Source organism: Falco punctatus, assembly GCF_963210335.1.
Source record: "Falco punctatus genome assembly, chromosome: Z".
Lineage (NCBI taxonomy): Eukaryota > Metazoa > Chordata > Aves > Falconiformes > Falconidae > Falco > Falco punctatus.
The window spans coordinates 11,413,224-11,438,155 of NC_137586.1; the positions used below are offsets into that span (position 1 = coordinate 11,413,224).

At 42.2% G+C, this 24,932-nt stretch overlaps 1 protein-coding gene across 14 annotated transcripts in view; it reads left to right on the forward strand.

Moving 5' to 3' along the window:
• UNC13B (unc-13 homolog B) overlaps positions 1-24,932 on the forward strand; it is a 228,072-nt gene that overhangs the window by 187,011 nt on the left and 16,129 nt on the right. For 9 of the 14 annotated variants that reach the window (XM_080371259.1, XM_080371267.1, XM_080371265.1 and 6 more), the window contains 9 exons: positions 795-883; positions 4,113-4,265; positions 6,068-6,191; positions 13,145-13,201; positions 17,195-17,275; positions 17,669-17,816; positions 20,561-20,617; positions 23,100-23,192; positions 24,290-24,449. In XM_080371259.1, coding sequence (XP_080227385.1) covers positions 795-883; positions 4,113-4,265; positions 6,068-6,191; positions 13,145-13,201; positions 17,195-17,275; positions 17,669-17,816; positions 20,561-20,617; positions 23,100-23,192; positions 24,290-24,449 — 962 coding nt within the window. The remainder of the gene's footprint in view (positions 1-794; positions 884-4,112; positions 4,266-6,067; positions 6,192-13,144; positions 13,202-17,194; positions 17,276-17,668; positions 17,817-20,560; positions 20,618-23,099; positions 23,193-24,289; positions 24,450-24,932) is intronic. The other 5 variants (XM_080371268.1, XM_080371272.1, XM_080371263.1 and 2 more) reach the window with 2 other exon arrangements.

Below are 24,932 nucleotides of genomic sequence, written 5' to 3' on the forward strand. Positions count from 1 at the left end.
TAAAAATAGGCAGCTTTGGACTGGTAATAATGGAGCAAGCACTTTCTTACAGAATGTGCCAAGGTGTCAGCAGCATCCATGTAGTGCTCCGGGCACTTTCTTGTTTGTTTTGTGAAGCCTTCTCTGAAAGTTATGTACAAAAAGCTGTCTGGCTCCCTGTGAGAGCAGAGCTACTGGTGCTTAGTACCCATAGCTAAGATGATGGTTTCCAAAAGTGATGAGTGCACAACAGTTCCTGACATGATATTGTGGCCAGATTTTCAAAACAGCCGGGGTCCAGTCTTCTGAGAGCAGTGGCTGGGTCAATCTTCAGTTTGAATAGTTGACAGAAGGATGGAAGGTGAAGTAGCATCTTTCAAGACCATGCATGGAGAAATGCACAAGTAAATAACATTTAGTCTGAAAAGCCTGATCTCCTTCTAGACTTGGAGGGGTGAAATGACCTGTGAGCGCAAGGTAATGCACAGTGCTTGATGATTTCTCAGCTTGCTTATTCTGTTGGCCACAGGAGGTTAACATCCACTTTCTTCCTCAACTTTGTAAGTATGAGGAAGGATACTGAAGGCCACTGGAGCCTGGGGAAATGACTTGCTGCTGTTTAGGCAAATACCTGTTGATGATTTCACAGCTCCTGTGACAGCAGCAGGCAGTGGAGGAGAGCATTCTAGCTCAGAGAGTCCAGTGGTAATAGGTCACCTGCTTACTAAGAGTAGCCTCAGCAGTGAGGAAGACCACTGTGAAAGACAGCAGACTGCCCTCTAAGTTCAAGCTAAGTGCTCTTCTTTCATCCACAGCTGGATGCAGAAGCAAGTGACCATCTCAAAGAGCTGCAGGTGAAGCTGAACAATGTTTTGGATGAGCTGAGTGCAGTGTTTGGTAACAGGTGAGTATAAAAAGGTACTTGTCCTTGAAGCATTCCTTTCTTTTGTGTAATCTCATTCAGTCAGGTTAAGAAGACAGAAGAACTCTTGTCAACTGATTATATTTTTCTTTTTGTCATAAATTCATGGTCTTTCAAATACTGAGACCATCTAAAGAAGTGTGAAATGTTTTACAAGTCTTACTTTTCTGTATTGTTCTCTTTAGAAATGTAACATGGAGATCTCTCAACTGTGAAATGTATTTGAATTACATAGTGATTATTTTTTTTTGTTACATAGTACTTGTCAGTAACAGCATTGCCTGCTCCTTTATTGCTCAGAAAGCAGTTTCCAGCTTAGCATTTATGAAGCAACATTCTTGTTTAAATGTTCTGCTCTAAATGTGTGAAACAGCTGACTGATTTCTGACTGTTAAATGAATATTGGAATAAGAAGGAAACAGGGTTAGAATTTGAGATTGACTTGTTCTAATGTTGCAGTGAATGGCGTTTTCTAATGTTTCAAGGGGAGGAGCTCTTTAAAGTGTTGCCAGAGTAATTGATGGCAATTAAGTTTTATTGCAAATCATGTTACCATTTACCTGAGGATAAAAATGTGCTCAATTTGATAATAATACTGTAGTGAACCATAAAAGATGTCAATTAAGCAAAATCTAGAAATAAAGGGCTCCCAAATGATCTTCAAAAACAAATGTTTCTCATGGTAAACCCCATTCATTTTACCTTGTGCTTTATAACAAGATTAATGCAGGCATGAACTGTAGTGTAGCTGAAACATGGGCGAGGGGAATAAAGCAAATTGTACCAACTTGGCCTCCTATGGTGTAAAGATTTGCAGTACTTAGACCAAAAAAATCGCAGTGGGATTTGTCAGTGACTGTTCGGATTTCAGCACACAGATCTGAGTGAGGAGGTAGGTGAAGAGTTCCCATTGCCACTAATGGATGCTGTAGCAAGGAATGGACAGATTCAAACCATAACTGAATTGAATTGATAAGGCTCATAATGATATGGAGGATGAGTGAGAAATCATAATTAGGGGGGGGGTTGTTGTTTTGATATCTGAAACCTGTCTCCATGGTGTCACTGCTACGAGACAATTAGGGTACAATCTTGACATTTGCAAATATGATTTAAAAAGATTATTCACTATCAGCATATATACCAGGGAGTGTTTGAGAGGGATGTGCCAGCAAGAGATTTAGCCAGTCAGACAGCTCAGATGCTTTGCTCATTCCTTTAACAGTAGTAGGGAATGAAAAGCAGAGCTGTGGTTTACAAGCTGTGGTTTACAAGCTGTGGTACAAGCAAGATGTTCTGAAGGATGTAAATGTGGGAGGTAAGACAGGTATTGACAGTGTTCTCTGCAGAGTCTTTAAACAGTTGCTCCTACAACACTGTGCACACCTGACAGTGCAGATCTTAACTTCTCTTCATCTATGTGAGATAATTGCGCCTGCTGGGAAAGCAGCACACACCTGGAGAGCCCCACCACCTTTGTGCTGAGAGAGGATTATGTCTGGACACAGAAACCATTTCTGCTTTAAAGGATATCATAAGGAAAAGGAGCCTTGAAAAGTTTGCACTTCACGCAGGGCTAGCTGCTGTTTTGCTCTTGGAGGCTGTAGGAGTGAAGGAGGGAATTCCTGTGGGAATTAGGGAGCAGAAGGCCCTGTCTGACAGCATAGATGAGATTGTCTTTTAACTTGCTGCTGCCAAGGGCTCCTGCTAAGCTATACATCTACACAAGCCTCACTTTCAGGTGAACCTGTTGCCACAGTAACTGATTTATCATTTTTCATAATCTGTGAGAATTTTGCCTCGTATTAATTTTTATCTCTTAAGAGATTCTCTTGTCTTTCATCCCCTGGCTGGGGGTGTGCAGCATCTTGAAGCAGGGTCTTGCAATTGATGCAGTATTTGGGAAGACTGTGGGGTGGGATTAGCCTGTAACAGAACAGGAATTGTCAGCAGTACAGGGAGTTCTTGGTGCTATTTTATCTGATGTGGCTTATGTCTCTGGTTAAGCTGTCATTGTAGCCACAGCTGAGTGCTGCAGGCCACTCTCTGCTAGAAAGGAGGGAAGTGGAAGTGGAGGCTGCATGGAAGGACAGCTCTGGAATTGCTCCAGCAAGAGGCAGGCTAGAATTGAGCAAAAGGGACCATGAGACTGGAGGTCGCAGTGCAGGAGAGGAAAGAGGTGGCCGGGTGGAGAAGGAAGGGGAGAGCCACAGGCCAGAGGGGTTGTGTGCCAGCACCCAACCCACAGATGTCCAGGGTGGCTCACACAACAGAAGTTCAGGCCACTTATGCAGATACAAAACTGACTTCCAAACCTGTGTACCTGCTCTTAAATCTTTACCCTGGCTCCTAGCACTGACTTCTCTTCCTGGTTTCAAACTTCTGTGTTGTTAGTGGATAACTAAATGTCATTTCTAATGCCTGTTGTTAGTAACTCTTCTTTTAAATGTCAAAGCATTTTCCTTTACTCGCTGAATTGATACGTTGACAGCTCTGTTGATCTATTCATCATTTTTAACCATCATATTAATTCATTTTGAACTTCTTAGCAGTAAGAGATGGAAAAGTAATTGTGCTTCAGTGGCTTGCATGTCACTTCCATACAGTGATGCTGCTTGTTGCACAGCTAAGCCCCACATCCTGTCTTAGACACTTCGATATAGCATTGGGCTATACATTGGTTGATACAGCAGTGGGCTGGTTTCAGCTGGTGCCTCCCTTCAGGCTGTCTCTATTATTTTGAAGACAGCCTATGATGGGTCATAACCGCATTACTGCCAATGGACTCCTGGGTGCTCAGAGTTGTGCATGCATTGTGCCATTGCTCCATACGAATATACCGATGTCTGTGGTGTAACACCCTGTGTGGAATGCAAAGATACAGAAGGGTGCTTTGAGCTAAGAGTAAACTGTTTCTTGAGATCAGGAAAGGATCGCTTCCTTCTGCAAGCTGAATGAACAAACTCCCCTCAGATGTGATTTGTCTCATGTTCAGAGGTGGTAGGTTGTCTGTGGATGATGGGCATAAGGAGCTGGATAGCGTGTCTCTCAGTAACAAACACAATAAGGAACAGAGCAGCAAATCTTGAGAATGAAGAAGAGTATGTGACTGAGTGCATGGTTTATGGACTTGCAATATTTTACCGTATGTACTAGAGCTGACATTTCTGCCACTGATAATCTTGGTTTTGCCTCTCTCCTGTCTGTTCAGCTTTCAGAGTCGGATTGATGAGTGTGTCAAGCAAATGTCTGATATCCTCTGTCAAGTGAAAGGGACAGGAAATGTTGCTGCTAATGCCAGAAACACAGTTGCACAAGATGCAGATAACGTCCTGAGGCCATTGATGGATTTCCTGGATGGAAAGTAAGGGAGTGTTCAAATATATGTTACACACGCAGCTTGTAGGATTGAGAACAGGATGAGGGAAGGAAAAATATCTCCATGTTCTTGGATTGTTCTTGAGATGTCCAGCCTCCAAATTTTCGGGAAGAATTAATGGCTTTTCTTCTGATATCTGTCTGTCAAGCCATGGATCAGCTCTTCAGCCTTAATTCAGTGCCAGAGCGCACTCTCAGTTCTTTCCCCTTTGGGCAATTATAACAATCAGCAAAACACACTGCTGATCAGGTAGTAGGAAAGACTGAAATTCTAAATTTGCTAGCTATGGGGTTTTTCCTATACAAATTGTACTGTAGCCAATTAGCAATTGTATTGCAAACAATACTTACATACTTGATGCATATACTATTCAGTATTGCAGTCATGTTAAGCAAGTGTGTTCTAGTCATACGTGGTACTGTTCTGGCTAGAAAATAAGTTTCTGAACTATGTGATGTACACAAGCCTGATCCGTTGCTTTAATTGTTGCTATTAACACCATGCAGCATGATTCAGCTGTACAGGGACTTTTTGTGGCTAACTGCACATAATTCTCAGCAGCTAAGCCTTGAACTACGAAGAGAAATAGTTTTTAATTAGTGCAGAAATTAAACTTCTTGCTGATGTTTATTTTGAAAGGGACGACCAGCAATATTCATATTAAATGCCACGAGAGATGTGAAGCTTTACAAGTTTAAAATACAGTTTATTTTGTTGCTCTTTGTATTGATTGCCCCATATTTCTGTTGGGTCACCATGTAGTTAGTGACTCTACAAATTGTAACATGTACAAGCCTTCTCATTTGAGCATTTTCCATGCATGCCCTCACGCATGCTGAGAAGCCATCTTCCTTTGTATCACTGGGAATTTGGTCTGCTACAGACATTTTGCCTGGCCATGGAGCAAGGCATTTTGATTATGATAATCCCAGCCTGGATTATTTTCTTTCCTCCTTTACAGGAGGAGAGTAATTTTCCATGCTTCCTGTGTCCTACCCACCATCAGTCTTGTCCCTGTTCAGTTGTGTTCATTTACTGTCTAACCAGCTATGCAAAGAAGGGAAATCTGAGAGATGCTACACAGTGTAGGAGAGTCAGCTGTCACCTGTGCATTGCTACTGGTTGCAGAGTTCCTGTTTTGTAGCTCTCCCATTGTGATCATAAATGCCAAAGTCCAACATTATTTTGAAGAAGAATCTTAACATTTCTTGGCCTTTTTGATAGCTTGTACAATAATAAAGGAGGAATAGCTAGGGAGATAAACCAGAACTTCTTAATGTAAAAGCAGATAAACTAGCAGATTGGCAGTGAATGCAATTGCAACAAAATACAGGGAATTCCAAGAAATGCTTTAAGGTGATTGTAGAGGTGGAGGACAGAGAGACTTTAACAGCTATAGAAGCTGTGCAGGAACTTCTGCATAACAGTCTGGAAAGTATACACTGTGTAAACCTGACACATTAGGAAGTGTCTTCTTAAAGGTAACCAGCTCAATGGTACCTGCTCTTACTGGGACTATTCCCAACCACCATAACTTAGTGATACCTTCTGTAATCCCCAGGTCAATAAACAGAAATGTCAATACTCCACTTTGGCCAAATGTCTTTAGTGCTAGAACACCAAGGGTGAAGACAGGCTGTACTTTATGGAAAGGGAAGGTTTTTACCCTTAAAGCAATCATTATGACAAACTGCTTTGGGTGGGGCACTGATTCTCCCACACACATCTCCTTTTTCCTTGCAAATTGCATTCTTTGAGTGTACTCAGTTCTTGTTTTATCCCTACAGCCTGACACTGTTTGCGACTGTGTGTGAAAAGACAGTGTTGAAACGGGTATTGAAAGAGCTCTGGAGGGTGGTAATGAATACCATGGAGAAGCTGATTGTGCTGCCTCCTCTTGCAGACCATACGGTAAAGCATTTTCTCCTTCCTGACTCATAGCAGAAAGTGTTGCCATTGCCTGTGTAACTCATCTCCTTGACCTAATGAGTCATCTGTCCAGGTAAATTTGCCTGCGTGTAGCCTGCTCAAGGATGGAAAAACATGTCTGTAACGCAGTAAAGAAAGCAAGCGGCTCTGTTTATAGTAGGTTTGGAAGGTACAAAGCACACTAGAAAAAAAAAACAAATCCAAAATCCATGATCCAGGAGGAGTTGCCATCAAGTATATCAAATCACATTGATTGGGGATTTGCAATCCTTTAAAGAGAGCTGTGTATGTAGGATTGTTGGGCAGTTAATGTTGTCTTCTTGGCATTAGATCAATGCCCGTAAACTCTTTTACCTAGTTATTGCCATCTATGAGCCAGGTGTCTGCATGTGTAGATGTGGTTAATTTGGGTTTGCTTTTTAATGACACCACCCCCTGTTTTACCCCCTTAAAGAAGGCTTTAACATTAGTATGGACTGGCATGATTTTAGTGTCTCAGATGTTGAGGAGTTGGAAGCATGTCCAGATAGCTTGCCTTCAAAGGCAGTCTTTTATATAATTGTTCAGCTGTGAGGGCATGCTGGGATGAATGTCTCTTATGAATGTAGTGATGTTTTTAACAATGGAAGATTAACTCTTCCCCAACTTTGAGAAACCATAGAAGCTCATCAAAAGTTAGTCGTGCTTGCCCAGCTGCTCTGGGGGATGGCACTTGGTTGGAGGCAGTGTGAAGTTTGGGCTATAACCTCATTATTTGGAGATAATGCAGAACTTCTTTTCATCTCTGTTGAATAAATTTGCAGTCTGTGGCTAATTTATGCTGATATATTTTTTTCCTAGTAGTGGGTAGAATTATAGTGGTCTTATCTGTTCAGCAGTTGCCTGCATATTTTGAGTGGACTTCTTGGGTTGCAGTGATGTAAACCTGCACCTTGCATGAGGTGTTTCTTTCTCTGAGAGGGAAGGCTTTTGTCTCTGGCCTTGATGATGACAACTTCAAACAAAACTGCTGAGATGCAGTGTGCTGTCATACCTACTAAGCATAAAATTAGCGTGAGGCATAACTTGTTAAAGACTGCATGCTCTGAGCTCAGATTTCAAGTAATCATTTCTGCTTGCCTTTTTAATATATAAGGGAGAAAAAAGAAATCTAAATGTAAGAGGATGAAATTTCTTTCTCTCAGATGAATTGCTGTAAAAAGGAGTCTTTGGGGACAGGTGCTAAAGTTGTCATGTGAGAACAGCATTAACATGACCCCTTCAGAATGGAAGAAGTGAGATCAAGGGCCTTGGGGAGAATCAGGGAGGAGCTGTTTGAGCTTTATACTTGCTAGTTTTGAACTGTAAAGGCAGAGTAGTAGAGTGATTCAGTGCTTGTATCATGAAGAAGGCAATAACTGTTATCAACCAATTCTTCCAACCTGCGGGATGTTGCTATAAGCCATTTCGGGGGGTTTTTTACACAGAGTTTCTTGTTGCCATCACTTCAGTTTCAAATTGAGAAGCTCTTTTTGTGTAATGAAGCGCATCCTCAGTTGTCTGAGATAATGCAAAATGCTCATAGCTGGATTTTTAGCTGTCTAATCAATTGTATCATAGTGAGGGGGCTGAACTAGTTCAAACTGGAAAAGAGTTCTGTTTCAGAAAGGCAGTTGTGAACAATGCAATGATTCAAATGGCCATGTCTGCAGTCCTTGAACAGGGAACCTGTGGTGAGGCTAGATGGGCTACATGGGCAAAGAGCTGCTTCCACTGTCCCCTGGGATATAGTGATTTATTCTGTCACCACCAGATTTTCATCTTCCCTGGTAGTGAAGGCTGGCAGGGCAAGGCAATGCAAAACTCTGAGCTGGCAATGTGGGCAGAAGCAGTACTTTCTCTTTGCTATTCTACTTCTGTGCCACGCACCTCTTATCTAATTTTGCTCTTTTTTTTTTTTAATTTTTTTTTATTTTGAAATCATATCAGACTCAGAAATAGCCCTACGCACTGTAACTCACTTTCCTCCCAGCCCTCAGCAACAGAAAGCCCTAGTGCTGCCTCCCCATTTGTGAAGGAACACTGAGTGGTGATTTACCTCCTAAAACTCCTCTACAGTCCTTAAGAAGTAGGGGATACTCATGGTAGAAGAGAATCCCTTTAATGGAATATTTTCTGTCCTTTCTTTAAAATTGCTAGAGATGTAAAAGTGGGTTTGATATCGGTCATGGAAAGCATACTGGGGTAGAAGGTTCCCATCACACTGCAGTGGGTATCACTTGTTGCTTGTGTGAGCCTTTTGCTGCACAGTGCTTTAATGCCTGTTACTCTCCAGACTGATCTATTCCACTTAAATTAGTTCAGCCTGTATTACACAGGGAAGAAAATACGAGCTCTGCTCTTCCGTTCTCTGCTGCTTCTGGAAGATGTTGTGTAGGGGGAAGCTTAGGTGAGAAAGCAGTCAGCTGCTACCCATAAAGGATGTAATGGGGACCGAGCAGTTTTACGTCCTCCCACTCTGATGACCTGAGCTGTGGGTGCCTTAATGACTTTCAGATGAGCGGCTTCTACCTCTCTGAGCATAGACTGCCTGTGGGTTGTGAGATTAGTAGCAATGGGATCTCCAGTAACTCACTGAGCAGTTCACACCTCACTAGTTTTAAGTAAAGATCAACATTTAATTAAACACTCTCTGTCTTGGATGAGTGAATATGCAAACACAACTCTCTGGGAATCCTTGTTTTGGGGTTCAGTGCACAACTCTTGGGGGTATTAACAGATTAGTTGCACATTTATTTCGCCCTCGCTGCTTAGGACGAAACTCTAGCACATCTTCAGTGACTAGTTAGGTCAGTGAAGAGTTGCTTAGTTTAGACACAGATGATTCCACTGGAGCCTCTCCTTTATTTGTTTCACACAGTACGCTGCAGCCATTCATGTGAGTCTTCATTTGTGCTTGCTCCTGCTGCACTTTTTTCTACTTGTCAGACTTCTCTTCACTAAATGAGAACGTGGTCCAGAATAAGAACAAAATTTTCTTTAAGCTGTAGACAGAACTTACGTGTGACTTCCAAACTGGCTGTTCTTCAGGCTTGTTTGCAAGGAGCACCACTCCAGAGCTGTTCTGTGATGGAGGACAGTGTGGCTTTAACAGTTTTTCTGAAACCTTTCTCAACTAGTGTAAATGAATCCTCTCCCTTGTGCTAGCTAGGAGCAGAAAAGTCCAAGGCTGCCTCAGTGATGAGGAGAAAAATGTTTCTTAGCCTTGGATGAAATGATGGTCTGTGAACTGTACATGTGCCCACATCTCTGTAACAACAGGTAATTATTTTTCCTTTTTCATACCCACGTAGCCTGTTTTCTCTGTGTTTAATACAGCACAACAGGTAAAAAATAGTCTTAATTTTTAATAGGTGGTAGCGATCATTGCCTGCTGATAGTTTTTTTTAAATGAACTTAAATACTGCTAATAAATGATCAGATCTCATTATTGTTGAACGTAGGAATTTTAAAAATCTGGGAAAGGAATGTACAAAACCAGATGGAATTTCCTTGCATTGGTATGTCTCAGAAAAATAAGACTGAGTAATAATGTGTTTTCCAAAAATAGGACTGGAATTGAAAAGACTTATTTTTTAGGCTTTTGTTTCCTAACTTTTGTCAACTGAGCAATAGGACAGTTAAGCTGCAAGAGTCTGAGCATCTTAGAATATAAACCAGTGCAGTTCTGTTGGCTTCTAGCAATTAGACGTGAGTCAGCTAATGATCCTTCTCTAAACGCTTTCACTGAGGAGAGAAAAACAGTCAGACCATTAAAAAAATTTAAAATCTTTGGGTTGTGGACTACTGGTACCTTTTATGTTTCCGTGAAAGTTTAGGAAGGTAAAACTAACTTCATGGGAAGAACCAGGAAAACCAGCGCTAAGGTCTGTCCCCATTCCAGCTACATTTGCCGCAGAGCTAGCCAGAAACAGTTTGTAATAAGGACTTAATTTTTGCTCATATTCTGTCCTCAATGTTTTAATGAATTCCATTGTCAGCAGCTTTTCTCAAAACTACATGATATTTAAGTTTAGTTGTTTTCATTCCCTAGAGGTGCACTGGAGTAAGTGCTTCCTGTAGAGCTTTGCGATACGTTTTCATGAAGAAATAACTTTTTCAGGAGGTTTAGCATCTTGCTTACAAGAATGCCATTTGACAGGAGGAAGAAGCTGTCCAGATTTTCATTGGGCATTACCAGCATTGAAGACAAACTCGAATGTAATTGACACATTGACAAAGATTGGCACTGATTGATGAAGAATTTCTTAGCAAGCAAGAACTGAGGAGTAGTTATCTGAGCAGCTTTGTTCCTTGAAGCATCCCAAGTCACTGTGTATTGCTCAGTGTTGCCAGCCCTCCTTAGAAGCCTGTGGCAGGGACACTATGTGCCTAGGCTGGTTGATGTTGTTAAAATGTGCATTAAAAAAAAGTGTCTAATGATGGCTGGAAACATTGGATCAAGAAACTTGAATGTTAGTGTGTTTTGAGACCACTCACTTTAGCTTTTCAAAATTCAGGTTATAAAAATGTTAATTTTTTTTCTGCTTGGTCAACAGGCATGACAACCTTAAGTTCTAAGACCCATAACTCAAACAGATTTTCTGACCAATCGTACAGAACAGCAGGCACATCTGTTGAGTACGCAAGCACTGGCTGAAGCTGTGTCCCCTGGTGCATTATTTGGTGTGGCCCACAGTGAAATCTCTGTGTTGCTCCTGGTGTACAGTCATGTTCAACCTCACTGGCTGGAAATACTAAGAACTTTGTACTCTTTCAGTTTAGACAGTTGTACTCTTCAACACTACCCATTGGGTACTGGCAGCAAGTAAAGCTCCCAATCTCATTTCAGAAGCTCTCTTTTATGATTGCGTTCTCCTTGCCTGCACTTCCCCCTGCCCCCCATCCCAAGAGTTCTGAATTTAATTAATTATCGAGAGCTTCTGTTAGCTACGAAGTCAATAATGTTCATTCTGTATTGACTTGTATTCAACAAACATAAAAAACTGAAGAGCAGTGAGGGTTAGGTGACGTTTACAGGGAGAGCAAATCAAGAGGTTATCTGTGATTTCGGGTCAGACTCTTTCAGCTTGAAGAAATTCCTGAAGCAGGCAAAACTAAAGAAAAAGTATCTCATCTAAAAATTCACTTCTGGACTGTTGTTGTGATGGGCAGAGTGTGTCCAATGTCTCTAGAGTGGGTCTCAGTTTTTCCAGTGTTACAGCTGTAAACTGTTTGCCCGCTTTCCTCCTGTAAAAGGGTACCTGCTACCTCTAGCAACAGGGATGAATACACTTTTTTTGCAGAGCCCATCTGTGGGGCTGATGTTAACTTTAACCCTAGAAAACAAATAATTATTTCGGCAATGATCTTTGCAGTAGAACCCAATTCCCAGAGTCTTCTCTGCAAACTGCAAGTATGGGGTAGTTCCTGCTCCACAGAGCACTGACTTAAATACTGAAGAAGGCAGCAAAGAAAACAAACTGAGTAGCATAGGCAGGGGCAAAGGGCAATATAGTAATTCTGGGTTTACACCTTGCTTCATTACAGTTTGTGGGATGTTGGGGTGGGGAGTGATCATGGCAGTTGTGGTTAAATGGGAGGGTGAGAAACTGTTGATGTGAGGAAGGGTAATAAAGGGAGAGGGAAGGAGCGCTGTGGAAAGCAGAGCTGGATTTGCTGGAGACCTCTGGGGAAATGTGGTCCTTATGGAGCCAGCAGTCCCCAAATGAGTTTCATCTTCTTCTCAGCATTTTCCAGAGCAAAAAGACCATACTGGAAAGTGCCACCCACTGATATCTGTCCCTGGAAGCCCTGGAAGCTTATTTCAGGCATTCATCCAGGACATCCCACAGGCACTTCTCAATTGATACCTATGGTGACATTTACATGTACTTTTAACACTATCCCCTAATGGCCAATTACAAGCAAGGTGAGCCAAAGATCATCTTTGAGAGGGCAGTGCTGCTGACACACTGAAGCCTTTCCTGAGGGAGAGATAATGGAGGGGAGGTTTAATGAGGGAAGAGGAGTCACCTGTAGTTTTGTCTTGGTCCTAAAGCCTAAATCTGACTAGTCTGAGAGGGCTGAAGTGAGCAAGATTAGATGAATGAAAAGGAGTGAAGTGCAAGAAAATAAGTTCCAGCACACCCTGTAAAGCATCTCTGGGAGAAGAGACTGGAGGATTTTCTTGGGTGCATTTGGCTTTCTCATTAAATTTTGGACTTAACTCCCCAGGTGAAAGGAGTATTGCACAACAGAGAAGTGCTGTGGGAAAGGAAAAATAGCTTTGTTGTAACCACTGCAGAGAAAGTATGTAAAAATCCATTAAACTAGAGTGTAAGTGACTTGAAGCAAGATTTCCCGTCACTGGGATTTGTCTTCCTTTTTTGTTTCTTTATTGGTCATACAGCATCAGTAAGCCACAGTGGGGGAAGAAGAGCCACTGGCCAAGCTTTTGACATGTCGTACTCACCGGGCTTGGTTTGCTAATCTCTCACCCCAAAACTGCTTGGATCCAGTTTTGTTTCTGATCTGATGTACGCTTACCCCCACCCTGCTGATTGGGCTCTGCTTCTACAGAAAGATTGCCATCAGCTGTGTGATCCGCCTTCACCCCCAGCCTGTGCAATCCATTTGAAGGCGCATCCTCTTTAAATGGGTGGCTGCTGTAAGCAACAGTGAACCAGTTAGCAGAATAATGTGCTCTGAAATAGCTCTTGATGTGGTATCCACGGAAATGCCAGGTTTTATACTAGGTAATAAACCGGCAAGGAATCAATTTGTTGTGACTGGCCTGGGGGTGGTTATGTAAAATTCTAGCTGTGAACTGACTTGACTTCCTGAAAGGAAAAACATGCAAAGCTTGTTTATAATCTTTTTCCCCTCCTTTCTTTTCTAACTTCTTGCAATCATAGGGCACACAGTTGATTTTCAGTGCTGCTAAGGAACTGGGACACTTGTCAAAGTTGAAGGTATTGTTCTGCATGGCTTCTGTTAATGTCCATGTGTGTCAGCGTGGAAGTGTAGTAACATCTACCGCGTCTTGTGCGTCCAGTAGTTTGTCGCTGAATGCAATTGTAGAGAAATGCTTTAAAATGCATTATATATGCTTTTAAATGCATTCTGCTAACGTTAGTATTGTGTTTAACTGTTAAATTCTACTGTGGGTTTAATCATCGAAGTAGTTTCTCTCTTCTGTAGATACAGTGATCAATTTAAAATGAAAAAAGTAGAGTTCTCAATATCTGGCCAGTTCTTCTGTATCCCTGTGTATAAAAGGGAGTCCTTTATGTGGTTCTGATAATGAGATGCTGGTTGGAAAGATGATTGTGCCTAGCTATTGATGAATTATATGAACCGTTACAAAAATAACTGTTGCTTATGGAAAAGAGCCTGTGTCTGTAAATTCCTTCTGCGTGGGCTCTCTTTACAGGCAAGCTGGCATTTAGCATGATGGCTATGTTGATGTGTTTTGACAGTGCATGACATGACAGCGCATGACATGAGCATTACTAAGTGCACGCCACCTCATCATAAGCCAATCAAGCATTAATTCTCTGGTCACGATGGGAACGGTATGAAAATGGTGATACCTTTCAACATTCAAATTGCACTACGTTGCAGTTTGACTTGTGCTAAAGAACAGGTATTGTGCAAGAGAAGGTATAAATCTGAAGCATCACAGTGCACAAACTGCGCTGCAAGGACGACAGAGCTGAACATGAACTCTGTCTCAGAGCGTGACCAGGGCAATCTTCCCACAGCAAAGGGCATTGCCTGAGTGATCAGTGAAATTTCAAAATGCATTCGTCTTTTCCCATATTTTTTTTTTGTCTTGCGCACTTCTTACAGCTGTCTTTATGTGACTATATATTACCCTTGCCCAGCAGACACATTTTACCTATGCATGTTTATGAGACAAGACAGTACACAATTCTTTTAAGGTAGTGCTTATTAGCAATCCTAGTAAGTGATCTGGATATGCAGGTGTGTCATTAGATGCACACACTTTTTTTCCAGCTGCATTTTGAGGCTGTTACATAGGAGTTAACGGTGACATGACATAACGTAAACCTCCAATTATGGTTCCCAAGGTGAATAGCTGTCACTGTCCATATTTTCTCATTATTGGAATTTCTTAGTATATACAGGGTGCCTTTTACCTTGAAGGAGTTGGAAGCTTTGCTGGTTTCCATTCACACCAGTGAGGTGGCAGCCGTCCCTCAGCAGCAGCCTGTCTTCAGTTCAGTTACTGTAAAGCTTAACTTTGGTAACTCTGGACTGCATTTTTAGAAATGCATGTAATCATGCAGCTCAGGCAAGCCCTGGTGTGTGTTCGAGCCTTTATTTGGATATCCACAAATAGGAGTACAGGAGCATAGGTACGCAGGATTTTATATGTGGCAAGAGAGCCATACGCAAGTGTGAAAGCATTCAGCCACCTGAATTTTGGAGACATTTAGTTCAGACAGATTGTGTGAACCAACACTGAGTCCAAAAATTTCCAGAAGAGTGAAGGTGTTACAAGAGAGTAAATTGTTTGCGTAAGCATCGTGGATTTTTTTTTTTTTTCCTTATGATTTTTGCAGGCTAATAGGGAAGATATGAGTAAATGGCTCTCCTGTGCATTTTGCAGTTCCACAAAAGCCTGGAGAAGTTATGGGATGGATTTTAAGCTTTATTTGTCTTAAATAGTTTGGGGGGAACTGAGCCCTAGTGAATTGGATAACTTGGCTGAAAACTGAGACTAGCAGACCTGATAAGCACAGGCTCTCATCCTAATGACAAATCAATTTCACAGTGTATTTTAAAATGCTCAGAAAACCAACCGTAAACCTGGCACCTTGGTGCCACATACCTACGTCTCATTTATTATCAAACTCTTTCTGCTTAGTTTGCTTAATAGCCAGCAGCTGGACCAGGAGGCAGCAGCCTCCTCTCTCTTGCCCCCAGGGTAACCAGTCAAACTCTGACCACAGAGGTTCTTCTGAGAGTGCCTGTGGAGAATAGAAGGATGACTCTGAGACACCAGAAGATTTGTTTTCCCTTTTTTCTTTTTCTTTCTTTTTTTTTTCCTTCTTCTGCTCGAAGTTGCATAATTATTTGATGTAAATATCTGTGGCTTGCTCCTGGCTAGCAATCTGGGAAGTGCAGGGTAGCATTCTGCAGTCCTTTATAGGAACAGTGTGGGATCTGCAGAGGGCAGGTATACAGGGAAATGACAGTCGTGGGCTCCTCTGCGTGTAGGTGCAATCATTACCAGTCCAGTCACTCCGTTATTTTTACATTGACAGCATGGGCAGAGTGGGGTGACTTGACTGCTCTGCATGGGGCTGAATGACCTCTTCAGGTGTTTAGAGAAAATTGCTGACCACCTGGTCTGTGTGGCATTGTGGGGAACCTGGCTGGTAGACCTGGAAAGTCTTTTCAAGGTACATCAAAGTCATTCTGCCTTGGGAGCACAGATGGCCTTACTAAATTGGCCTCTCCCATGAATGTGGCCTTGGGCTTTGGCTGATTGTACACTTAATCTGACTGTCAGACAGAGCAAAGAATGTTTTACCCACTGTGTATTGAAGTGTGAAGCCACATCATCTTCAATTGAATTACTCCCAGCTCATAAAGAAGAGCGAAGAGAGCTATTGCTCCCCTAAGGACAGCTTGTCGCAATGGAAGATATGTTGCAGGTTACAGAGCATGTAGGTCTCCAGACCAGGAGCATCCTGTGGGGGGGAACGAGCCAAGCTGAGGCATGTCTCTAGTACTCAAGAAAGCATGGTGCAAACTTCTCTGAGGTACTGCTGAGTTGAGAGGGATCTTCTGTACAGTTTAATGCAGCACTGTGCAAAGGTGCTAGCTAGGAATCTGTGAGAAGTGTGGCAAATGCCTAGTACTGCACCTAGACTGCAGTACGTCCATCAGGCAGGAGATGGTTCGTGGTGGATAACAAATGGGAATAGCAACAGGAAGAATCACCAGGCTGCAGGATAGCCAGCAGGTTTATCAGAGTGAAATTCACAAATGATGCCACACACTAGGCATGCTTTACTAAAGACAAATTAGTAGACATGTCTCCTGTCTTTTATAGTAGCCGTGATGCCTAAAGTAGGGATAAGTAGTCTCTCCCTGATTTGCCTGCATCTTTTTCATGAATGCTTCAGCATCCAGGCTGAAGTCAGCCAGCCTGACCCCCCAGCAGTCCAAACAGTTGTAATTTATGTTTGTGCAAAGCTTTGACTTACTAAAATGTGCCATTTTCCTCTGAAACCTAGACTAAGCATCACAGAGAAAGAGCTTAGTGAAATACCGAAGGATGACACATCCCTGTAGTCAGGCAAGAATGTAACAGGTACATGCTCCCACTGCAGGAAATGGAATCCCTAAAGAGATTCCTGGCTTTCTGCTATTGGAGACGCTGGGTCTTCATGGGAGCAACTTCTTTTAGCAAAGGTATTTTCTAGAACATGTTGCTTGTTTGTTTTTCTTCCTCTACACCAATGATACGATGAATCAGTGACCTTTGCAGATGGAAGAGTTAAAACAGAAACATTTACAAACCACACATAAGAACTTTGCCCAGTGTGTGGTTCTCAGAATTCCTTGATTTAGGTGGTGTTTTCAGAGTTTTGTTCTGGCTGCTCTAGAGTGATGGGGGTAGCAGGCAGACCCCTGTTTGAGTTTTCTGAGGGGCAAACTGTGATTTTTAAATTGCTGCTTATCTCCATCCAGCTCGTTTCTTTATTTCTCTCTTCTGTGCCTGCAAGAAACAGAGAAAGTGGATTTATTTTCAAGTTAAGCTCTAATAAATTACTCTGAGAGACTCCATTAAGCATTCCTTACACATCTGAATTAATGCTGTGGCCACATAGCCACAGCATGAATCCAGGGAAAGTGATGATACTGGGGACTCCTATTCGTTCAGGCTCTGACAGAATGCTCATGTCGAATATAATGGTTGTTTGCAGGATCATATGGTGAGAGAAGAGACGAGGAGTCTCACTCCAAAGCAGTGTGCTGTTTTGGATCTGGCACTCGATACAATCAAAGTAAGTGATGCCATTTCTGTCTCTGTCATTCCCTTGCTTCGTCCCCAAATACTATTGGGAGGATAGTGCCTGTCCCAGTTCAGGAGATGGCAGGGGTCTGTCACTGCTGTTACAGCAATAAAGGCACAACTGAGTGGTAGTGCTATGTTTGTGTAAACCTGGATGGGCTCAGGTGACTGGCATGCTGGGAGCCAGCATATTTATATTTAAGTCCTTTGGAAGAGGAAAGCGATGAGCAGTTGGTATCACTTGGTCTTAAGAGCTGGATTTCCAGTACAGAAGCTGTTTTGTTAATTTTTCCAGTTCTTTCCCATCTACACACACAGTAGTGCATGAATTGTTTGCTGTTTGCAATTCTTCCTCAGTATTTTTCCTGTTTCTTTTTACTCTTAGCAATATTTCCATGCTGGTGGGAATGGTCTGAAGAAAACCTTCTTGGAGAAGAGTACGGACCTGCAGTCACTCCGATATGCTCTGTCTCTCTACACTCAGACCACAGACACTCTGATCAAAACCTTTGTCCAGACTCAGACAGCTCAGGGTAGGACTCTTTTGTGTTGTTGGCAAAGTTGAATGGAGCTATCTACTCTGTTCGTAATTGCTCTGTCTTGTACTGCCAGTTTGTAGAGTGCTTTTGGCAGTAACATTTCTGGAAACGTGACAGTTCAGAGCTTTTGAGGCTGGGAAGGAGGGAAAGAGGGTTATTTCCCACTCAACAACTGAATTTTGAGAGAGCAGATATATGTGAAACATAAGGCCTGGGGTGTTGGTGGTCTTTTTTTCTGCAGTCCTCACTTAACAGTCATGTTTCATGAATTAGTGTGGGTGGGTGACTGAAGTGAAATTGCACGTTACTGTACTGAGACTAAACAGTGGTGTGAAAGTCCGTTTCAGCAAGACACCACCATGGGAACCAGTCAGTGCCTGTGTCACAGGCCAGCTGCTAGAGCCCCTGTAGTCCTGACTAAGAGAGCAATGTGATGAGTCACGGAGCTACATGAAGCCTGTAAAGGGAAACGTCTCCTAGAGAGCAACAAAACCACTGTTTTGTCTGCAGCCAGTACAGGATATGTGCGAGCTACGTGATTACGGATCACCACAACATACTCATAAGCTTCTGGAATGGGTCACTCAAGTTCTTTGGTAGCTCTCTAGGAAGGCATGATAGTGTGCTATTTCCTTGCTTTGGAATGGGGCGAACAGTTAATTGTCTCTATCTTTGATTGCTTTCATATAAACATCTCCAGATTGTTGTACAGAATAACTTGGTCTCTAGTCAGGGACCTTCACTGGCTGACTATGGATCTCACTAAGTTCAGGAAAAGGGGACACGTGCTATTAGGGATCAGCTCAAAACTGAAACCAATCTTTTAGGTTTTAGGGCTGTTTAAATACAAGCCTTGGCGTTGGGCTACTACATCTCAGCAGCAAAAGTTACACAATTCCGTGAGGGTGTTCTCCTGCCAATTTTTGCTTGGGGTCCTATTTCCTTTAATCTTTGCAAGTCTGTGAGAGTTTGTGACCCCACAGACTGTACAAACTCTGTCACTGTACTGCCACACTGAGCCCTGAAGTCAAGGGAAAAGCACTCCCTGGCCAACACTTCCCTCATGTGCAAGTGAGACTACTTCATATTGGTGTTCCCCAACCAGTGGAGAAGCTACTGAGAATACTTGAGCAAAACAAGGTTTGTTTTTCAAGGGAAAAATTGAGTGTGGTTTTGGGGGACTGAATCATCCCTGCCTTTAGCAGCACGATATATTCTTGCTTAGGTTGAAACACGCTGCTTTGAAACAGTGAACTGAAGAGTCAGTACCTGCATTTGAGAGAATGGCCCTATAGCTGTGTCCCAGCAGAGCAACGATGACATCCAGTGGCCAGACAGGTCAAAGACTGCTACATCCTCAAGGGATTCCAGGAAATTGGCTGTCGCCATTAGAGTTAAACAGTTTTTTAAACAACACAAAACAGTTTTTAACGGGGGACTTGTGCGCCCAGTGTGTTTTCAGTCTTTGCTGTTCCATGGCAAATGTTTCCCATTATATATCCAGACCGTGAATCGAAGCTATTTTTTTTATGTGGAACCTGTTGTGTTGTGATGAGCCAGGATACAAGGGTGCGTGCAGCATTGCTGTTCTACACTCCATGCTATGGTCAGGAGGGTTTCAAATTAGAGGAAGAAGATACTTTTTTGAAGTTGCAGGGTAGTAAATTCAAAGCTTACATGAGGAAGCAGCTTCATGCAATGCATGATTTGACTATAAAACTTCACTGGGCATGAGTGTTTAGCAGATACACAAAGGTAATAGAACATACTCTAAGAGCAGCAGAAATGTACAGGGTTGCCACAGAAGTGTGTGTGTGTGTATTTATTTATTATTTTTAAAGAAACTTAGAAAAAAATGAAGTTCTAGCTTTAGGATGTAATACATACTCATTACAAGTCATCAATGACATCTCATAGCTGACTGATGACATTTCTTTGTGACTCATCTGAGCCACTTTAAGAGACAGGTGCTGGGCATGGTAGGCCACTGAGCTGGTCCAAATCAGTATCTTCCACATTAGTAGGCTTGAGAGTTGTGGACCCTGTTTAGGGAACAAAAAACTTGAGCTGTGCCACCAAATATCTGTGGGATCAATCTTGGAATATCTTTGAGAAAGGTGTAATAACATGCTCCTGGGATTTGGGCTAGAAAAGGGTATTGCTTGCATACACTTCTCAGGAACCCCAGTTGGTAGATTGGTTTGGGGATCTTCACATGCATTGGAGGGACAGAAAGGACAGCGCTAGTGTTTACAGCTGACATCTGCTTACCAGAACACCCTGACTGATGTTTCTCTTTACATTAGTAAAATTTCCCACAAGCCTGTGAAGGAAATGGCTGCATGCAGAACTATTTAAAATGCTAGCTGTTTGCCTCTTACTTCACTGCTCAATGGTTGCATCTTCGATTTTGTGAGGTATCTATTGCCCTCATATTCTTACTGAGGAGGCTTCTATACCACTGTGCTGTTAAATGTTTGCTCTCCAAAGTTAGATCAGGGCTGGCAGTTATGCCAGCACAAATTCTGTTCTTGTTTTAACCCAGATAATCCCCTAGTGGCAGGCAGCCCTGCTCTCCAAAGCCTGTGTTGGTGCAGAAGATCTAAGAGGATATTTTGTCTATTAAGAGCTAGAATATTTGTCTTGTATTTGTTTAAGTCACACCACTAATTGGATTGTAATTCATACTCTTCTCTCTTTATCCTGCTTGCTTCTTGCCTTTTGAATCCATGTCTCAGTGCATGATGGGAAAGGTATTAGGTTTACCGCTAATGAGGACGTTCTTCCTGATAAGGGTATGTTCAAGACTAATGTTGTTACCATAACAACATTAGCCAACTGCCTTGCTTTTGAAGTCATCTTGCCCATGCTCAGAAACCTTTTCCAAAGGCCCGTTCCCCATAGCATCCTATAGAAGTGAACTTTCACCAAATGCTTGCATCCCACAGAAAGAGCCACAGGTTGCATCATTTAGGAGCCTGTAGCTTGCCTGAGAGCCTGTCCCCAGGTCTGAGATTGATTCATGGGATATGAAAGCTGTCTTGAAAACGGACTGGGTTTTGAGAGATGCTAGCAGCTTGTTTGCCTGCCCTTTACCATGGGCTGTGTGTAGCTGTTTCAAGTCCTAGAATTGCATGCTTGTGGTCTGCTGAGATGGGCTACTGTAATACATGGTAATGTCTGGTATGCACTCAAGGTTATGGCTGAGCTTGAACCGTCTGGCTTGAAGGGGGGTAGCTAAAAGTCTGGGTGCTCAGGAGAGTCCTAAAAAATTAAGTCTTGTGTTTCATCTCTCAATTTCTCTTTTTGCTGTCCAAAATATTTTTGTGATCTTAGATGAACTACATCTGTAACCCATTGCACGAGCTCAGTTCTGCAGCTTCACCTTTCAGTATTGCAATATCAATGAGACTTTCATGTCAAGGTTTAAATCTGCTTGTCACTAAATGTGCAAGCACATGTATGCATGCAGTTTTGCATGCTCAGAATATTTTTCAGTGGCCATCTACAAAATGTTTTTTTGTTTCTGAACATTGCAGTTAATAGAACAGGATTTTGAAATGAAAATACAAGAATGAAGGTAGAAAAATAATAAGCTAAATTTTGTCTCCCTCAGAGGTAATGGGATGATTCCACTGTCATTCCTCTGAAGCATCAGTGTCTGCTTTATTACACTAAAGATCAGTAAAATGAAGACCTGAGTGTTTGGCAGCTGGTGTTTCTGCAGATGTGGCCTGATAAAGTCATTATGTACTGTTGGTAATCTTGTCTGTTCCCAGGGAAAATGCGGACAGTGTAAGTTAGAGACCTGCACCATCAGGTGGGTCAGGTCAATAATTAAGCCTACCAATTTTAAAGCTCTGTGCTTATATACAGAAAAGAAGGAACAGTGCCCTTCTAAGTGGGGAGAAAGCAGTACGTTCAAGATCATGTACCAGTGTTACAGCCTAGAGGCTGTTTACTGTACTCAGGTCAAGAATAAGATTCTACCTTAAGGTAAATAATTTGAGGTTGTGTTTTGTTTGCTCAGATACTTTAGCTTGTATATTAATATGACTTTCACTGCCTACAGTTCTGTGCCATGTAATTCTCTTCAGAGAATTTCAAAGTTTAGCTCTCAACCTCTAGTTTTTTAAATGAGTGTTTTTGCTGCCTGCAGACTGTTCTTGTGAAAGTTGACTTGTTAGATCTATCTAATCAAAATGTTTGTTTAATGATATCCTTCAAGCTCCTTATCTTGAATTTAAAACACACCAATTCTTTCACTTAGTAATGTGTCTTAGCCTCAAAATTGACAAAATAACGCTGCTGTTCACATGTACTCAATTACCTTGAGGTATCCCAGTTAGAACAGCATTGCTAATTGTGAACCTGTGGCCAGACAGTTGTAAAAGAGAAAGTAAAATCAATCTTACTCTCTTATCAAAGGCTTCATTTTCCTTTTGCAAAGCAGTCTTCTTCTGTAATTTACATGACATCTTGACTTTCCTGCCCTGGAAAATGTCATTTCCACATACTGCATGATAGATAATTACAATTTAAAGTTAAAAAGTGGAAAACATTGTAATACTCTAACTGTAGGGTTCATGAGGTCTGTTACAACATGTTATCTTGTCCTCTGTGAATTCTCTCTGGCTAACGGATGAAGTTGTGAGGGCTTATCTCTCACCATTTTTGTTGCACAACAGTGAAAAGGTTCTCATTGTCTTCTGAAGAGAAGCAGATAGGTAGTCAGGATGGCACAATATGACATGGAAAAAGGTTCTTGGAGGGTGAGACTGCACTGTGGCTCCATGCAAATCACTAACATTTGGTGTCTTTTTTTCCTTAAACTTCCTCTCTAGCGTGGTTTTGTTGTGTTTTTTTTTTTTTGTCCTTCCTTCTTCCCTGAGCAGACAGGAATGCTGATGCCCACCATTGGAATGCCTGCATGTACACAAGGAGCTTGGCAGGAACCTCTGAAAAATCCTTGCTCTCTGTGAGGGTCCATTGTCGAGCTTTAGGTCCTTAAAATTGTTTTAAAATTTTTACTAGTATTCCCAATAGGGATGCGATCTTCGTGGTGGAGTGCAAAAAAATGTTAGTGGTTATGCGTGTTGGGCATGCAAGCCTGGTGTTATCTTGCATTAACTTTACGTTGTCGGTGTTGACTGAAATTCTGGCTATGGAAGGTGTGCTGTGAAAGTCCCGCTTGTCTTGCTGAGGCCATAAACCAAAGATAGGTGTCAATAAACAATAATCCATGTGTGCACGGTGGGTGTCAATTTTTTCCAACAGGTTCTGGTGTGGATGATCCTGTGGGTGAAGTGTCCATACAGATCGACCTGTATACCCACCCAGGAACTGGTGAACACAAGGTCACAGTGAAAGGTACGGCAAAGCATGCGTTACGGCTCAGGCTCTGAGACTGTTGAGGCAAATCTCCAGTTGGCAGTCATTATATTTCTGTGTTAGCTTATGAGATGTGAATCCAGAATTGTTTTCTCTGTTTCACATCAGGAACATGTAGAGAAACATCAAATGAGCTTGTCCAGCCAGTGGCATGATAGTGTACAGTCCTGTTTTTTATTGGCAATGATATATGAAGTAAACAAAAATCAGGTGATGGCTCTCAGCAGGCACCACAGTTTAGCCTGTGCTGCCAAGACAGGTGACAGGGTGATATTGTGAAATGGCTCCGTGTAAACTGAGAGACTGCAGAGCCAGTAAGATTTCAGAGGCTCCTCTTCCCCCATCCTGAAGGCCACACAGGTCCCTGAAGAGCTGCTCTGAAAATAACCAAAGTAGTGATTCATCCCAGGCTTCCTCTTCCTCCTTCATCTCCTTTGCTTGAATACAGCATATTTAACTGCTTTCATTTCCTCTAAAGATTTATATAAATGGCTCTTCAGGCCTCTCTTCTGGCTAAGTCTACACTGCAATGCAAAAATTGATTTTCAGAGCTGTTTCCTGTGCTTCAGTTTGTCCCTGCAGTGACCGAAGACAGAATGAGAATTAAAGAGCTAATAACTCTGGATTCTGGAGCCACCCACAGCTCAAGCTTTGTTTGTCTTACCTGCAGTCTCATTTTCTTTTCAACAGAGACCTTAATATCAGCCCCCAAAATGCCCCTTTTTTTCTCTCATCCCACACATAATGTAGACATAAGCACTGAACTGGCAGGGTAGCCTGACTGGAGTTGCAGGAGTGCCTGTTTTTTTGGACTAATTTCTTAAATATGCATATGGCAAAAGCTATGTGCTGTCCCAAGCATTAAATTCCCATCATAGAACTGAAAGTAGAGAAAGAAAGCATATCTTTGTATCACAAAAAAGTCCAGCCTATGTGTGTTGGGACACTGGGGTGTTTTGAAATGGACTTTGTCCTCTGAAACACAACATTGAAAGCAGATTAGAGTGGGAAGGTGTGCAGAGCAATGGGAACAAATGAATGTTTACTGTAAAACAGGTTGTGACTCTCTTTTGCAGTTGTGGCAGCCAACGACCTGAAGTGGCAGACATCGGGCATGTTCCGTCCGTTCGTTGAAATCACCATGGTTGGACCCCATCAGAGCGACAAGAAGAGGAAGTTCACAACCAAGTCAAAGAGCAACAACTGGGCTCCCAAATACAATGAAACCTTTCACTTGTAAGTGTGAAAAATAGCCTGGGGCTCTGACCTGGCAAGTGCAGATTCAGAGGACAGATAAGATTTTCCAGTGCCCATGAACAGCCTGCTTAGGGCCCAAAAGAGTACATGCATGAGTAGTTTGACCCAGTCTTCAGTGCCTTGGCAGGAAAGCTAGATTATGGGAGTTTTTGCTGTGAGTGGGATGCTGAGGTCTGTTCTACACCAGCAGTGTCGTTTGGCTACCTTCTGAAATCAATTTTATGTAATATGAACATATTTTACTGTGCTCCATCACCTTAATGAACTTTGTATCCTTTATTGGTAGACTTGAGGCTAAAAGTTCATTACATATTTTTAGTTCTTTCAATCTCAATGTGTGTTTTTATCCCAACTTGACCTGTGGGACATGCTTTCTAAATTTGTTTCCAAGGATACAGCCCTTGGAACTGGTAGTAAGCTACACTGCTAAAACTGCAGTCTTTCTCAACACTGATTATTGAT